The 15,819-nt window shown below is 49.2% G+C and overlaps 10 protein-coding genes across 10 annotated transcripts; 7 read left to right on the top strand and 3 right to left on the bottom strand.

Moving 5' to 3' along the window:
- Positions 1 to 187: 187 nt before the first annotated feature.
- On the bottom strand, positions 188 to 1,198 carry SDS3 (Sds3p; the record flags this gene model as incomplete). The annotated part of the gene is made up of 1 exon (XM_022821850.1): positions 188 to 1,198. One exon carries the CDS (start codon positions 1,196 to 1,198, stop codon positions 188 to 190), a length of 1,011 nt encoding a protein of 336 aa, XP_022678170.1.
- Positions 1,199 to 2,240: 1,042 nt separating this feature from the next.
- Positions 2,241 to 4,049, top strand: CRZ1 (DNA-binding transcription factor CRZ1; the record flags this gene model as incomplete). The annotated part of the gene is made up of 1 exon (XM_022821849.1): positions 2,241 to 4,049. One exon carries the CDS (start codon positions 2,241 to 2,243, stop codon positions 4,047 to 4,049), a length of 1,809 nt encoding a protein of 602 aa, XP_022678169.1.
- Positions 4,050 to 4,283: 234 nt separating this feature from the next.
- SAM50 (SAM complex subunit SAM50) lies at positions 4,284 to 5,786 on the top strand (the record flags this gene model as incomplete). The annotated part of the gene is made up of 1 exon (XM_022821848.1): positions 4,284 to 5,786. The coding sequence occupies one exon, from the start codon at positions 4,284 to 4,286 to the stop codon at positions 5,784 to 5,786; it is 1,503 nt and encodes a 500-aa protein (XP_022678168.1).
- Positions 5,787 to 5,864: 78 nt separating this feature from the next.
- Positions 5,865 to 6,944, bottom strand: CAB2 (phosphopantothenate--cysteine ligase CAB2; the record flags this gene model as incomplete). Its single annotated transcript, XM_022821847.1, has 1 exon — positions 5,865 to 6,944. The coding sequence occupies one exon, from the start codon at positions 6,942 to 6,944 to the stop codon at positions 5,865 to 5,867; it is 1,080 nt and encodes a 359-aa protein (XP_022678167.1).
- Positions 6,945 to 7,837: 893 nt separating this feature from the next.
- Positions 7,838 to 9,229, top strand: PUB1 (Pub1p; the record flags this gene model as incomplete). The annotated part of the gene is made up of 1 exon (XM_022821846.1): positions 7,838 to 9,229. One exon carries the CDS (start codon positions 7,838 to 7,840, stop codon positions 9,227 to 9,229), a length of 1,392 nt encoding a protein of 463 aa, XP_022678166.1.
- Positions 9,230 to 9,834: 605 nt separating this feature from the next.
- On the top strand, positions 9,835 to 12,210 carry UBP1 (ubiquitin-specific protease UBP1; the record flags this gene model as incomplete). The annotated part of the gene is made up of 1 exon (XM_022821845.1): positions 9,835 to 12,210. The coding sequence occupies one exon, from the start codon at positions 9,835 to 9,837 to the stop codon at positions 12,208 to 12,210; it is 2,376 nt and encodes a 791-aa protein (XP_022678165.1).
- A 94-nt stretch (positions 12,211 to 12,304) lies between these two features.
- Positions 12,305 to 12,721, bottom strand: EXP1 (Exp1p; the record flags this gene model as incomplete). The annotated part of the gene is made up of 1 exon (XM_022821844.1): positions 12,305 to 12,721. The coding sequence occupies one exon, from the start codon at positions 12,719 to 12,721 to the stop codon at positions 12,305 to 12,307; it is 417 nt and encodes a 138-aa protein (XP_022678164.1).
- Positions 12,722 to 13,020: 299 nt separating this feature from the next.
- Positions 13,021 to 13,647, top strand: YFH1 (ferroxidase; the record flags this gene model as incomplete). Its single annotated transcript, XM_022821843.1, has 1 exon — positions 13,021 to 13,647. The coding sequence occupies one exon, from the start codon at positions 13,021 to 13,023 to the stop codon at positions 13,645 to 13,647; it is 627 nt and encodes a 208-aa protein (XP_022678163.1).
- A 359-nt stretch (positions 13,648 to 14,006) lies between these two features.
- PBI2 (Pbi2p) lies at positions 14,007 to 14,270 on the top strand (the record flags this gene model as incomplete). Its single annotated transcript, XM_022821842.1, has 1 exon — positions 14,007 to 14,270. One exon carries the CDS (start codon positions 14,007 to 14,009, stop codon positions 14,268 to 14,270), a length of 264 nt encoding a protein of 87 aa, XP_022678162.1.
- A 366-nt stretch (positions 14,271 to 14,636) lies between these two features.
- Positions 14,637 to 15,779, top strand: CDC43 (protein geranylgeranyltransferase type I subunit CDC43; the record flags this gene model as incomplete). Its single annotated transcript, XM_022821841.1, has 1 exon — positions 14,637 to 15,779. One exon carries the CDS (start codon positions 14,637 to 14,639, stop codon positions 15,777 to 15,779), a length of 1,143 nt encoding a protein of 380 aa, XP_022678161.1.
- Positions 15,780 to 15,819: the final 40 nt, after the last annotated feature.

Below are 15,819 nucleotides of genomic sequence, written 5' to 3'. Positions count from 1 at the left end.
CTACCTCTGCTACCTCTGCTGCCTCTGCTACCTCTGGGGTGGATCTGTTTCCTTCTATGTGTACTATGTGTACTATACGTACTAAAAGTGACGCAATCTCGATGGATGGGATCTGATATTTTTCACTATGTAAAAAAGGTCCAATGGCTATGCCTATGGCTATATACACACACATGGAGTCATCTCCTCACCTGAACGGCGCTGGTGGCTGGCCTGTGAGCTTTCTGATGAGGGAGATATCGTCTGTTACCTCGTCCTGGGTGAGGGACTGGAGTACTGGGGCGCTCTTGGTCGAGAGACGCTGGTGACCACGGCCCATCTTCTTTTCCTTTTCCTTCCCACCAAAGAGAAGGGCTTGTAGTTCTGAGGAGTCGCTTAAATACTGCATGAGTTCCGAGTCGCTGTTCCCCTGGGGTTTCCCTCCGGGTCCCTGGGTTTGGTTCTGGTTTTGTAATTGGTTCTGGTTTTGTAATTGATTTTGATTTGTTGCTGCACGTCTGCGAAGCGACCTTCTATCGGTGGCATTGCCTCCGGTTTCGTTGCCGGACTCTGTCTGGCTGACGTCGTTCGGGGAGGAGTCCCATGCGGAGAAGGTGTTGTTGCTGCTGTTTTGGGTATAGCTTCTTGTTTGTTTTTGGAACTTGCCTCGAGAGTAGTCCATCGAGTAAGATTGAGCGTTTGCGACGTCCAGCAACAGGCGTTCTTCTTGTAGTTTTTTGATTGTTTTTTGCAAGGATTCGTAGAGCATTTCCTTGCACAGTTTGATCATGCGTTCGTGTTCAGCTTTGGTCTTTTCTATATCTTCTTGGAACTCCAGGCCGGACCTGTAGACGCGGTATTCTTCGTAGAGCCGCAGTCTGACGAGTTCTAGGTCTCTGTCTTCTTCTAGGTCGCGCAATTTGCGTAGGAATTCGAGGTTGTTGCCCTGGTGGAGGGTTGTCAAGTCAGTTTGGAGGAGGGTCAATCTGTCGCGGTAGTGGGAGTCTTTGTCCTTTGTGAAGGAGGATTTGATTTTGGTGACTTTTGATTCGAACTGGATGCGTTTTTTGTCCTTTCTGCTGAGGTCGAGGGGCTGGGCTGGGGCTTGCCCTGGGGCGGCAGCAATTGCTGGGCCCTGGCCAGCGATTGCGCTGGCGCCTGCACTTGGGGGTGTGCCTGGGGTCAGACTATCTTGTTCCACGTTTCTCTTGAGGGGCATGGAAAAAACAATTGCTATGCTATATTATACCTCTGGATGAGCCTTGATATTGGTTATCCTGGGGTATTGATTATCCTGGGGTATTGATAGATCTATGATTCTTGATTACCCTTGGTCAGCCTTGGTCAACCTTGGCTATACTTTGGCATGGCTTTGGGTATAGGAAGCCTCTCTGTCTGTCTGTATGTCTGTCTCATTAAAAGGTTACCATGGGGGAGTCCGGGTGACCACTGCATAGCCGGGTAAGTTAAAATCGAGCTAGTACCTCCGGGTAAGTAAAATCCAGCTAGTACCTCCGGGTAACACAATCCAGCCAGTACCCCCGGGTAACCAAAGTACACCCCCCAGTTCGAACCCCCATAAGACCACAACGCGAATAAAAATCACCCTCGGAACCACAATCAGCCAGACACTGCCGATCGATTTGCTCTTCCGCGGCTTGACTGCTGGCTGAAGAGTGATGGCCCAGCTCAGCTAAGCTCAGCTCAGCCCCGCCGGTCTTACCCGGACTCCGATACACAACCTCATATAGAGAAGAAAGTATGAAAAATAATAGTACTATGGGCAGCACAAACACCCGTGCACCGCGGCGTACCGGAGGCTTGGGCCCTTTAACCTAGGACCCCTGCCCTTGCCCTTGGCCTGAGGACTCGGGAGACTCTGGCATGAGGCCTCGGTACTCTGGACTCTAGCCACTAACCCTGGCCCTAGCTTTGGCCCCGGCTTGGCACCTTGGCACCATCTATCCCTCCTCCTCCCTCCTGCTGTCTCACTCCTCCTCTATACTGCCTGGAAAACCCGTTTGAAAAGCTTGAAAAGCATTGGAAAAAGCATTGGAAAAAGGCTTGGAACTACATATGAATGAACAATGAACATTGAACAGACATACAGTGAACAGTGAACAGACATACAGTGAACACACACCCACAGACTAGTGCAATACAAGACGCACACAAGATTAAAAATACAAACAAACCACTGTGGTACTAATTAAAACCTGTCTCCCCTCTCTCTGTGTGTGTGTTGGTCTGTATAAGCGAATATGGACGAGTATTTGAATATGAATGGCAGCAGCCCGGCCGATGGCTCGTTTTACGGGCTGGGCCAGGGCCAGGGCGTTGGCCAGGACGGTGTTGTTGAGTCTGGACAGGATCCGGGCCATATGGACGTGGGGTTTTCCGATTTCAGCAGAGATATTTTGTCAGGGTTTAAGGGTCCTGAGGACGAAGGGTCGGGCCTGCAGCAGCAGCAGCAGCAGCAGCAGCGGCCGCAGCTGAGCATTCCGCACACAGACCCGTCGCTGTTGTTTCCCGAGCTGAACTTGGCCAACCGGGGTGCGCCTGCTGGCGCTGCTGGCGCCAGCCAGCAGCAGCAGCAGCAAGAACACAGCAGGTCACGTTCACGGTCGTCGAGTCACGTGACTCAGTCATACTATGGTAACAGCAACAGCAACAGCAATGGCCACGGCCACGGCTACGACCAGTTGTCGACGGCGAACTCGCCGTACATGCACCCCTCGGACGCGCTCTCGCCCGGGATGGGGTACTTGGGGCTCGACAGCGACATTGACGAGCTCTTGAGCGTGCACTCGGACTTGTCGGACGTTTCGAAGGACTACGAGTACATCTCGACGCTCTCAGAGTTGCAAGAGCTCACGGGCGAGAGTTTCGACCCGCTTCCCGACTTCGTCGACAGCCAGTTCGCGCAGCTGCAGCTGCAGCTTCCGGAAAGCAGCATGGCCCAGGTGCAGTCGCATATCCAGCCGGTCCAGCCGTCCCCGCCGCCGCAGGTGACTCCGCCCCAGATTAGAATCGAGCAGTTTGAGCCAGCAGGGGCACCACCAAAATCGGGTCATGCCGGTACGTTTGACTTGGACTTGGACCTGGGCCAGAGCCCAGATTACCAGGACCAAAGCCATGGCTTGCTGTCCGTAGACGCAGCCCACGATCAGCAGCAACAGCAGCACCACCAGCAGCACCAGCACCAGCAGCTTCCGACCCTACAAAACGACCACATCTCGGATTCGTTCGACAGAATGATGCTCACGGGCCACAGAAACAGCATCAGAAACAGGTCCCACTCGCTCTCCCAAACCCAAACGCCGTCCCAGTCCCAGGGCCAGTCCGTCACAAAGCCACGCTCAAACACAAGGTCCCGCTCCAGAGCTAACTCAAGCTCAACTACAACCGTCGCCCGCTCTCCCTCTAGGTCCAGGTCCCGCTCCAGAAACGTTTCTTCCAGATCGCTTTCCCCAGACGAGCGTGCCCGCTCCCTCAGCAGCGACCGCGAACACCTCTTGAAACTAGGAGGAATCATCCCCAGAGACAGCGACCAGAACAGCGACCAGGATAATTCCCCAGACAACAACAACGGCAATGGCAATGGCAACGGTACCGGTACCAGTACCGGCGATGACTCCCACGACAACCACTCTTCAACAACCCTCAATTTGATCGGCACTACGAAAAAGAAGCTCGCACAAAAACACCCCTCCGTCTACGCCTGCGATATCTGCGACAAGAAGTTCACCAGACCCTACAACTTGAAGTCCCATCTACGTTCACACACCGACGAAAGGCCGTACCTGTGCTCCGTTTGCGGCAAAGCCTTTGCACGAATGCACGATAAAAACAGACATGAAGATTTACACACGGGCAAGAAACGGTACGTGTGCGGTGGTACCTTGAAGAACGGCCAGCCCTGGGGCTGCGGCAAGAAATTCGCAAGAAGCGATGCCCTAGGCAGACATTTCAAGACTGAACTTGGGAAAAGATGCATCATGCCTCTATTCGAAGAAGCTGAAATGGAAAAGAGGGCCGCTGCTGGAGGAGCTAATGACAATGTCTCATGACACACTACGTTTTTACCTTCCCCGTAATCCCCCCCTCCATATATATACTCGCGTCTGTCACTCTCTCTATATATGTGTGTATCTTTACCCCATGTAACATTAATTCTTTCCTCTCTGAAACTTTTCAACGCTTTATTATTATAATAACTTTAAACTCAACTAACTCATCGCTATTGTAAAAGAAAGATTCCATCAGTCACCATCCATCCACAAGAGCATAGCTACCTCCCCCCAATGGACAACACTCTGCTGAATAGTGGCTCCTCGGGGCTAGAGGATTCAGTTCACGGTGGTAATGTACCTGTTGGACAAAATCAAGAAGAACTTGAACAACAGCAATTGCAACTGCAAAACCAGTACCTATTAGATCTCTTCAAAAAGAACAAGTCCACCCCAATTCACGTCTCCCAGGTGGTTATCAACGGTTCAGAACTTGTGCGCGATGATATACTACAGAGTTACCTCGCAGAAACTATCCACAAGGCCGATACGTTCGAACAATTGTGCAGGTATTCAGATTGGTTCAACTACAAGATGGTAGGCAACGGAATGGCGAATTCTGTGGCCATGAGCCTCGATAGCAGGGGCAGCTATCCGGTACAGATCTCAGAAAGGGACTATGGGTCGTGGAAGTACAGCTCTGGGGCTCCCGAGACGATATCTGTCGTTGATGTGGTGCCCATCGTGCAGTTGCATCCGGTGAAAAGATTCAGTGCCAAGACTGGGACCAACATCGGCAACGGCGAAGGTGACGGGTACATTCAGTTCCAATTGAGGAATATCCTGCATGGAGGTGAACGGTTGACGCTGGATGCCACCAAGGGGACCAAGACGCACTCTTCGTACTTGCTAAACTACTTCCAGCCCTTGCATTCGCCCTGGTGGTGCACCGATACGTCGATATTCAAGAATGCTAGAGAGTTGGGCCGGTGCGAGCTGTTTGTGAGAGGGTTCAGCAGCAGCTTGAAGAGCGGGTACTTTCACGAGGGGGCAGTGAACCACGAGTACAAGTGGGAGAGTTTGTTGAGAAGTTGCGACGTGAAGTCCGATCTGGCGTCATCGCACCTTTTGCTCTGTGCTGGAGACAGCGTCAAGCATTCGATCACGCATTCGATGACCAGAGACACACGCGATAACCACATTGCTCCAAGTAACGGTTCGCTGCTCAAGTTTAGTAACGAACTGGCGTTGGGTAAATTTTACAAGGCCACTTTAGAGTGCAATTTGACCAAGAGTTGGTTCAAGCGCGATTTCGTTACCGTAAGCTCTACTTTGAAAGCAGGGTACATACACAATTTCCATGCGAACAAGTATCCGTTGCATGTGATGGACAAGTTTTACAACGGTGGTAGCAATGACGTGAGAAGTTTCCAAGTGATGGGGTTGGGCCCCAAGAGCGTGCACGATTACGTCGGTGGGGACACTTCTCTTGCATATGGGGTCAGCGTGTTCAGCAGACTGCCAATACGAAAGTTTTACGACTCGAATTTTAGACTGCACGCGTTCTTTAACGGTGGCAGGTTGATAAATCGAGAATACAATGGGTCCTCGTCGTCCATGAACATGGATTTAGTGCGCGAAATGCTGTCGCAACATTCGTGTTCTACTGGGTTTGGTATTGTATTCAGACACCCTGTTGCTAGGTTCGAGCTGAACTTCACGGTCCCTTTAACGGCACATGCTTCAGACGCCACAAGGAAGGGTTTCCAGTACGGTATTGGTATTTCGTTCTTGTAGAGAAGATAATTGCGTACTATATAATATATATATCTATATATATATCTATATATAATGATAAAAATTTCGTAGAGGGGTTTAGCCAGTTTTCCTGGCGTCCTTGCGCCAGGCATCGTGCCTTTTCACAACTTCTTGCACAATGAGCTCTTCGATATTACTATTAGCACCGCCTCCCGTGCGGATCCAGTCGCCATCCCTGTTGTTTTCAGACACAAATACCACCTCTTTGTTTCTCGTTTGTAAAAGATTCCCAATGACGAGCTGGTGGTTGTACCGGTCCAACGCTTGACGAGCCTTGTGGATTAGGATTTTGTCGTCCGTTTCGAGCTTGAACGAGATGATCATTGCCTGTGTCGCCCACGACTCCACCAATCGCCTCAAGAACTTGGGTACCGGGTCCAAGTTCACGACTAGTTTCCCCTCCACCGTAGTAGAGCTATTGCACTGGCCATCTGACGAGGACTCATTCAGCTTCCGGTTGGCCTCTTGGGACTGGATCTTGTGCTGCGGTAGCCTTGAATATGGCACGAAAAAGTCCGAAACAGCTGCAGCAAGGTAGAACAAACACCCGTTATCGTTCATGAGCGTGGCAATTGTCTTCAGCGACCACAAGTACTGGTTCACCGTCGTGAAGGGCAACATTAGGAGACGTTTCTCCTGGTACATGAACCGGTCGTAGTGTCTTTTATTCTCGAGAATGACGTCCCGATACTGCTCGGAAAGCTGTCCATTCTCGTCGAAATAGTCTAGGAAGTTGGTTTCTGTGTTGTGAATGAAGGGTCTGTTGAAAGGCGTCAATGAGAACTCACGATGGAGGAATATGACGGAGTATCCATGGAATAGGAACTGTTCTGCACTTGATGCACCTCTAGTACCAGCCGAGAAATTGTCGATGAACCGCACAGTGTTGTTCTCTAGCGGCACCGTGGTACCTCCAGAGGTGACCAAAACGATGTTTTCGCGCCCATTGGCACGCTGGTAGTTGATGAACTCTGTAGTTTCGCGCAAGAGCTCATCGAGGTACGGTGGTTTAGGGTTTGTTGTGAAGTAGTTGTCCTCATCGGTGAGATGGGCCACTGGAAGGCTTGATTCGTCGACACTGCGGTCAATGGCCTTGGATACTTCTGTGATGGACGTGTGTATGCGTGAGTTGGGCATTGGGTGGGTACTAGCTGGTGGTGTAGCTGGTGGGTACTACTGCATCACCTCATGCCACACACTAACTCACTCACTAAGTCACTCTATTCTTATATATATTATGTATTCCCATATTATTCGTATTACTAGGATATTAAAGTGTATGCGGTGTGTGGGTGTGTCCTCCCCACCCGCTAGAGCCCATATGTCTGAAGATACACGGCCACGCGCGTCCCCATTTCCCACCCCTCGTGGCCCTGTGGCAAAAGTCCGACACCACCACCGCACCCGGTTCGACCCGCCGCGGCACCCGTACTGGCCCCAAATAAAAAGAGCCACCCAAAAAAAAGAGAACCCTACCAGGCCACCCACACACCCAGAACCGCGTCCACCCACACACCCCATAATTTTTAACAGCCTCTAATTGGTCACCACCCACGCAAAAGTTCCCGCAACCGCCACCATTCACCCCTCAACAACCCATCCATACCCTCCACCGCACTCCCACCTCCACAAACACTCCACAAACACGCCCATTCCACCATCCTCTCTCTCACCATTCATAAATCTTCCACCTCCACTCCGGAGTCCTGTGCTTCGCCCAAACCTCTGCTGCTGCCAATTTTTCAGCATTTTTTTTTTCTTCTTTCTGCTGGCTCGACAGAGAAAAAAAAAATATTAGAGATTTCAGGTTTTTGAACAATAGAGATAGACATTAATTATTAGGAGTGTGTGCGAGTTGTTGGTTTTTGATTTGGAATTGGAGGGTGTATACAGCGGATCTTGAGGGTGTTTCATAGCGAATCAGAGACTACTTGTTGGCTAGATACTGGAATTGCGTGTTCTGGTTGGAAAGTTAGTGGAATTGAGAGGACTAGGAGACGAAACAAGAGAAATAGTTTTACAAGTAGAGAATGTCTGAAGAAACGAAGAATAACGAGCAGGAGGTGCAACAAGAGGTTCAAGCGGGTGAAGTTGAAGGTAGTGTTGAAGCCAATGTTGAAGTTAATGTTGAGAAGGGAAACGAGGAATCTGTAGAGGTTTCAGAGGAAGTTTCAGGCGAGGAAAACGCAGCAGAAGGAACATCTGAGAAGGAAGAAGAGTCTGGAGCTGCGCCAGTTTTGGCTACGCAGGGTGGTCGTGAGAAGTCTGACAAGATTTTATATGTGGGGAACTTGCCCAAGAACATTGACGACGATCTTTTGAAGCAGTACTTCCAGATCGGGGGTGCGATTTCTAGCGTGAAGATCATTCCTGACAAGAACAGTCAAGAGTGCAACTATGCATTTGTGGAGTACTTCCAGCCCCACGATGCTAGTGTAGCATACGAGACGTTGAACGGGAAGGAAGTTGAGGGGAAGGTGTTGAAGATCAACTGGGCGTTCCAGTCGCAACAGGTGAATAGCGAAGAGACATTCAACTTGTTTGTTGGTGATTTGAACGTGGACGTGAACGATGCTACGCTTGCAGACACGTTCAAGGAGTTCCCATCGTTCATCCAGGCGCATGTCATGTGGGACATGCAATCCGGGAGATCGAGAGGGTACGGTTTCGTGTCGTTTGGACAGCAAGAGCAGGCGCAATTGGCGATGGAGACGAAGCAAGGCTTCGAGTTGAACGGCAGGGCTTTGAGAATCAACTGGGCCTCGAAACGTGAACCACAACAGAACCAGAACCAGAACCAGAACGGGGCCAGAAGATACGGAAACGGACCTTCTGGTGGCCGTGGCAACTTCCGCGGACACAACAATAACCACCACCACCACAACAACAACAGTAATAGACATCCAGGCGCAGGCGGGCCTCCTCCACCACCACCACACCACCAAATGCAAGCGCACCTACCCCCACAATTGCAACAACAACCACCAATGGGCATGCCCCCAATGCACCAGGCCCCTCTAGTCCCTCCTCCTGTCGACCCAGAAGCCGTCGAAGACATGATGAGAGGTGCCCCTCCAAGAGTCACCACCGCGTACATTGGAAACATCCCCCACTTCGCCCAGGAACACGACTTGATCCCATTGCTACAAAACTTCGGCTTCATCATCGACTTCAAGCACTACCCAGAAAAGGGCTGCTGCTTCATAAAATATGACACCCACGAGCAGGCCGCTTTGTGTATCGTTGCCCTAACAAACTTCTTGTTCCAAGGCAGAAACTTGAGAACCGGCTGGGGTAAAGAAAAACCAACATTCATCCGTCCTCAACAGCAACTGGGCCCAATGCCACCAGTCTCAATGCAAGTCCCAGTGCCAGCCGAGTCCTCAGTCGAACCCCAATTGGAAAACGACCAGGAACAATGAGTGAGTGAGAAGTAAATAATTTTTTTTGGTGAGATTCCCCCGAATGAAAATATAATTAATGTTGTAGTGTTTAAAGTATTCATCTAGTATCTCATTTCTCTATAAATAATACAAAAAAACGGTTACCATATTATCAGTATATACCCATTCCATTGGAAATATACAGCATGCTGGTAGGGGGTAGGGTCTAGCGGCAGCGGCCTCTCCACTGTCATCGCGATGTCAGATTCTTCATCGAATCGTAAAGAAATGGTGAAGTTACTGGCATCTGGAAAAAAAAAAAAAATATTGAAAAATTATTGTTATATAAAGATATATCATATAAAATGTAAAGAATTAATAGACAACAAGGATAGAAAGGTTGATTTAAAAGAGGGAAAAAAGAGGTGCAAGACTGTTTTAGCAGCCAAATAGGTATATCCAGAGATAGTTAATTTTGTGAATAAAGTGCTACTGGCATTTTTTAGTGAAGGAATAAGGCTAGATTTGGTGTTAAAATAGGGAAAAGAAGTGACAAGATTTGCAAGAAAGGGTCAGTGTAGTTATTGCATTTGCCTGGTTGTTACGATTGTCCTGGTAGTGGTGACTAGATACGAGGGTATTTTATGATATCTGTGGTACTAGAAAGACTAGGACTTGAGGGAAAGCGAGTATTAAAGGCGGTAGTTATTGGATTATTTGCTTCACTTTATTTGCTGTACAAGAACGAGTTTAGCATCGAGCGGTCAATAAGGTCATTGGTGAAGAGCGGGCAAGAGATTAGCCAGGTTATTCGGGAGAGAGTGATGCTAGGACGTTGGGCACCGAGGACATCCGAGCAGGAGGAGGTTATTTTGAAGAGAGGAGGGTATGTTGGAGGGTTAGTGAACGATGGGAATACGTGTTTTATGAACTCTGTGTTGCAGTCGTTGGCATCGTCGAAGGAGTTGGACAGGTTCATGGAGGTTTTGGTGGCGGATGCGCAGGAATCCGAGGAGAAACCGGAAGAAGAAGAAGAAGAAGTAGAAGAAGCGCCAAAGCCAGAAACCAAAGCGAAGCCAAACGGTAAGAAAAAGAGTTATGGGAAGCGCAAGAAGCTAGCTGCACGTGCGGCAGATGAGAAGCTACTGGAGGCCACCAGCTCTGCTGCTGCTGTGGAGCCTAACGTGAAGTTTACCCTGGCATTACAGGAGCTTTTATCGAAGTTGAACGACAAGCATTACCGTAACAGGCCGTGGTTCAAAACCAACAAGCTTTTGAAGACTATGACCAAGGCACCAAACAAAAACATCATCTTGGGATACGACCAAGAAGATGCGCAAGAGTTCTTCCAAACCATCCTTTCTGAACTTGAAAAGAACGTCGAAAGCATATACGGTAAGCCCGAGAAGGACCCCAAGCCGGTGAAAGAGGAGGATCTTCCGGAGGACGCCATAATTGGACAAGCCAGCCTTGGTGAGATCGGCGATGTGTTCATTCCAACGGCCCAGATCGATCCAAACTCTGTTTTGAACTCGGATCAGAAACTCTTCTCTCCATTCAAGATCGTTACGCCCTTGGATGGTATAACTGCAGAAAGAATTGGGTGTTTACAATGTGGTGAGAATGGTGGAATCAGATACTCGGTGTTCTCTGGGCTCTCTCTAAATTTACCCAGCGATAACATTGGGTCGCCCATCAAACTATCCGAGCTTTTGGACGAGTGGGCGAAACCTGAGATCATCGAGGGTGTTGATTGTAACCGTTGCGCTCTTTGTGCTGTGGTGGAACACTTGGAGGGCCAGTTGAGGACCATTCAAGAGCAAGCCGATGTGAACCAAAAGTTAGTCGCCTTGATTGAAAATAGGATTAAAGAGGTAAAGAACGTTCTTTCCAAACCAGTCATTGACGATGAGGATTACAAAAAGTTGCACACCGAAAACATGGTGCGTAAAGCATCGAAATCGAAACAAATTCTAATTTCGAGACCTCCTCCTCTGTTATCGATTCACATCAACAGATCAGTGTTTGATCCACGTACATATATGATCCGTAAGAACAACTCGCGGGTTATCTTCAAGAGCAGATTGAACTTGTCGCCTTGGTGCTGTGATCATGATGAGATAAACCTCGATGCCCGTCTTCCGATGTCCAAGAAACAAGAGAAATGGCAAGAGTCCTCGGAAGATGACAACAACGGTAACGAGTACTATAGTAAGTTGCATCGTAGATTCGAAAGAGAATTCGAGGACAGCGAAGAGGAGGGAGAAGACGGAGAAGGCGGCGTCAATGGTAATAGCAATGGCAACGCAAGAACTGTAGAGAATTACGATCCTCTGAATGGCGAGTTGGGCTCTGCCTCGTTCTCATCTTCTGAAGATGAGTTGGATGAAATTGAAGAAGTCGAGCTTGATGCCTTGGGTAACACTATAGTGAAAAAGAGATCATCTGCAGGTGCGGACACCAACGTCAAGGAACCTTTGCGTGGAGGTGGTACCGACCTAGCAGGCAGTGGGCCTAACCTGGACGATGAGGAGGAGGAAGAAGAAGGAGACGAAGAAGACGAAGACGAAGACGACGACCTCGAAGATGAGGATGAAGATGAGGTTGACGATGATTCTGAAGAGTCGGATTCTGAAGACTCAGACGACTCCTTGTTGGCGCCACCAGTGCCTCCTGCACAACCAATCGTCTCAAACGTCCCAGCAGGCCCCTTGACGTACTCGCTAAGGTCTGTCATTGTCCACTACGGTACCCACAACTACGGCCACTACATTGCATTCAGAAAGTACCGTGGCTGTTGGTGGAGAATCAGCGATGAAAGCGTCTACATAGTTGACGAGCAGGAAGTGCTCTCGACGCCAGGCGTGTTCATGCTATTCTACGAATACGACTACGATCCTGAAACGGGCAAGATGAAGGACGACTTGGAGTACCAAGAGTCCGAAAACATAAATACAAATACAAATACAACCGTAAGCCCTGTCACTGCTGATGCTCCTGCAGCCACCGTGACAGAGTAAATACATAGCATAAACTAATCTTAATATTAGAGAGTCTGTTATACCTATAGATTTGTTAGTTAATTAATTGTGTGTATAGAAGAATAGGAAGACTTCACACTAGAAGCTCTTGAGTCTCGTTTTCTTTGCCCAAAAACTGCTCATATCTCGCAGACTCCTCCTCCTGCTGCTCCTTCAAGTCCTCGGCAATCAACTCGTCCACATCGTAGTCAAACTCGTTCTCGTTGTTGCTGTACTTGCCAATCACACGTCTTTTCAACCCAGTCTTCCCATCGATTTCAAACCTCTTTCCCTCCTTCTTACCGTCTTTTTCGAGCCCAACCTTGAACTTCAATGGAATATCCTCCTTCTCCAGCTTCAACCGCTTCTTATCCGTGCCGGATCTACCCTTATTCGACCCTCTAGCGTCATTCTTCTTCACAGAGTATGATCCGATGCCTCCAAGCAAAGGTAATAGAACGACAAAAATGATCACCAAAACGAACAGTATCAAGTACACAAACGGATCCATCGTTACTTCTACTTCCTGGCACACTGAGACGCCGAAAACACACGTTATAAGCTCTTCAACCGAGCCTTTTCCCGCAACCAATCCATTTCTCTTCTTTAAACCTTTGAGATTGCAAATACAGAAAGAAGTTCATCACTAATGTCTTCTTCCTTCAACAGAACTCTCAGGTGAAAGTAAAAGAGACAGACAGAGAGATATATAGAGAGAGGTACGCTGCTCAAGAGGCCGATACAAGGTGTTTGGAAAGTACAGGGCAAGATACACACACACATATACATATATACCGTTTGATATTTCCAATGATTGGATTGAGTAAGAGACTGGACAAGGGAAGTGTGGCTTCCCAAGCGAAAAGGTTAGCCAAAGGACTGCTACTAGCCCAAGGGTCAGCTGCAAGCCGGACTCTCGCACCTGCCTCTACAAGATTGATCTATACAAGTACACAATCTAGTGTTTTTACCACTAGCAGCAGCAGTGCTGCTGCTGCCATTGCAAAAGGAAAGCTGCTCTCAAACAAGACCCTTCCAGCTGCTACCACCACCATCCAGCGCATGCACAACCACATCAGCGCCTCCACAGACGGCAGGGACATCCCAGAGGAGGTCCTGGACTTGCCCATCGACGAGTACCACGAGATCTCCGACGAGTTCATGGAGAATTTGCTCGAACAGCTCGAGACCCTTTCCGATGAGCAGCCCAACCTCGTCAACGATGTCGAGCTTTCCCAGGGCGTCATGAATATCGAAGTGCCAGGAAAGGGCGTCTACGTGATCAACAAGCAGCCTCCCAACAAGCAGATCTGGCTTGCCTCGCCAATCTCGGGCCCCAACCGTTTCGACTACTACAAGAACGAGTGGGTTTCGCTCAGAGATGGCTCCAAGTTGCTGGAAGTCTTGGGAAATGAGCTCGAAACAAGCTTGCACTAGGAGATATACCATAGCCTGGAATAGCCTAGCATAATGTAGACTCTCCCCAAACTTCTGTACATAGAACTGAGAGACGAGTATGTATGTATTTATTCGAAACGACAAGTCCGAGGGATTATATCGCATCGTATCGTACCACATCAGATACCTATTAACAATGTGGGGCCCCACGATTGCACACACGGCAACAATTCCCACGGTTTGTACCATGATTTGCATTTGCAAATGCAGCACACTGGTACCGGCCTTTCGCCCCGGTTTGCTGCAAATGTGACTCCTATAAAAGCCTCTGTCTTCTTATCGCAACTTTCCCATCTATTCACCACATACTAGGAAAAGGGTCTTCTAAAGACAAGTTGATGCTACGCAAAGCACAACCACTATATCGTCGAGCCATGTCCTCATACATCATTACTTTCAAAGACCACGTCAAAGAGGCCGATGCCTCCAAGATCAAGAGCGCTATCTCCTCTCTGGGTGGGAGTATCGTCCATGAATACTCTTTAATTAAGGGTTTTGCTGTCAAGCTTCCAGAATCTGTGCACATCGACAAGATCAAGCAGCTGTACGGCCACTCTTTCGCCAATGTGGAGGAAGACAAGGAGGTCAAGGCCTCGTCCTAGACCGGGGGGAGTCTCTCTCGGGAAACCTGCTGCTGTGCAGCAGGTTTCGCCCTTTTTACCTTAATATTAATTCAAGAGTCCTACCTAATTGCTATAGAGTTTGGGCATGGCATATATCTGAGGCTTGGAACGGCCCAAAGCCTGAATGGTCGATCCATGGCCCAGGAGAGCGGGCCCCAGTTCGATTGTCAGATTGCCATGGCTCTCTTTTTTCCTCTTTCTATAATTCGTTTGTACTGGTCCTCTATAACATACGTATAAACCTAAACTAAACTTCATTTGACTCTAATACAAAAGCTTGAGACAGAGATGTAGGGTTTCAACGAGAGATAGCACCGGTAAAGGAGCGCTTTACGGGCCAGCACGATGTCTGAAACGAACCAGAACAAGCCAATTGAATGGTCAGCGGCGCTAGTGGGCAAGCATCTCAAGTTTTGCCAGCGACACTTGCATCTTCTTCCACCGCACCATCAGGACAAAGACCCAAACCGACTTGCGGTGATCTTCTATGCGCTTACATCGATCCAATTGCTCAGTGAGCGGGATGCAGATGTGGGCAAACAGTATGGGTACAGTTTAGAGTGGCTCCGGTCGTGCTATGTGGAGTGTGAGGGCGTGGAAGGTGGTGGTATTTTGTCTGGGTTTGCAGTATGTTCTATGAAGGAAGCCCGGTTGTTGAGCACATTGAGCCTTCCAAATACGTTGTTCGGGCTCATTTCGCTGATGCTATTGCGGGACGGTGAGTTTGTGCGGTCGCGGGTGTGTTTGCGGTCGTTGGGAGCGCTGGTTTCGCGGTGCCAGTTGCGCGATGGGTCGTTTGTGTCTTTCTTGCGAGAGGATGGATCGCCAGCTAGGGTGGATGCGCACGACTTGCGGTTCTGCTACGTGGCTGTGGCTATATTGAGGCTCGTGGGGTGTCGAACTCGAGCTGATTTCGAGCGGTATATCGATGTTGGTGGAGTGGTGGAGTTTATTTGTTCGAGAGAATGTTCTGTTGGCGGATTCGGCGAGTGCGATGAGCCGCATGGAGGATACACTTCGTGTGCACTAAGTGCGCTAGCGATCTTGGGAGAGCTCGATCAGCTTGACCTGGCGTTCCGGGAACGTACGGTGAGATGGCTAGTGGATAGACAGGTGCGGGAGGATGCAACGACGATGACTAGCGGAGACTCGGTTGAGAATGAAGATTATGATCCAGACGACTGTGGCGGGTTCAATGGGCGTGAAAACAAACTGGCAGACACATGTTATGCGTTCTGGTGCCTCAATGCGTTGAGCATACTGTGTCCTGACGACTGGAGGCAGCTTGTGGACTTGGGCCGAGTACAGAGCTACTTGATGGACCAAACTCAGAATAAACTGATCGGAGGCTGGGCCAAGAATGACCAGGACGACCCGGATATTTACCACACAATGATGGGTATCGCGGCACTAAAACTAATAGACGGCGAATTGGACGGCGTGTTGTGCATGCCAACATCGATTGTCCACGAATTTGGGCTTCGTTAAACATTCATGTATGTATATATATATACGTGCACTAATCTAT

Source organism: Kluyveromyces marxianus, chromosome 8 (assembly GCF_001417885.1).
Source record: "Kluyveromyces marxianus DMKU3-1042 DNA, complete genome, chromosome 8".
Classification (NCBI taxonomy): domain Eukaryota; kingdom Fungi; phylum Ascomycota; class Saccharomycetes; order Saccharomycetales; family Saccharomycetaceae; genus Kluyveromyces; species Kluyveromyces marxianus.
The sequence above is the reverse complement of the archived record's forward strand: the minus strand, read 5'-3'. Positions and strand labels throughout refer to the sequence as shown.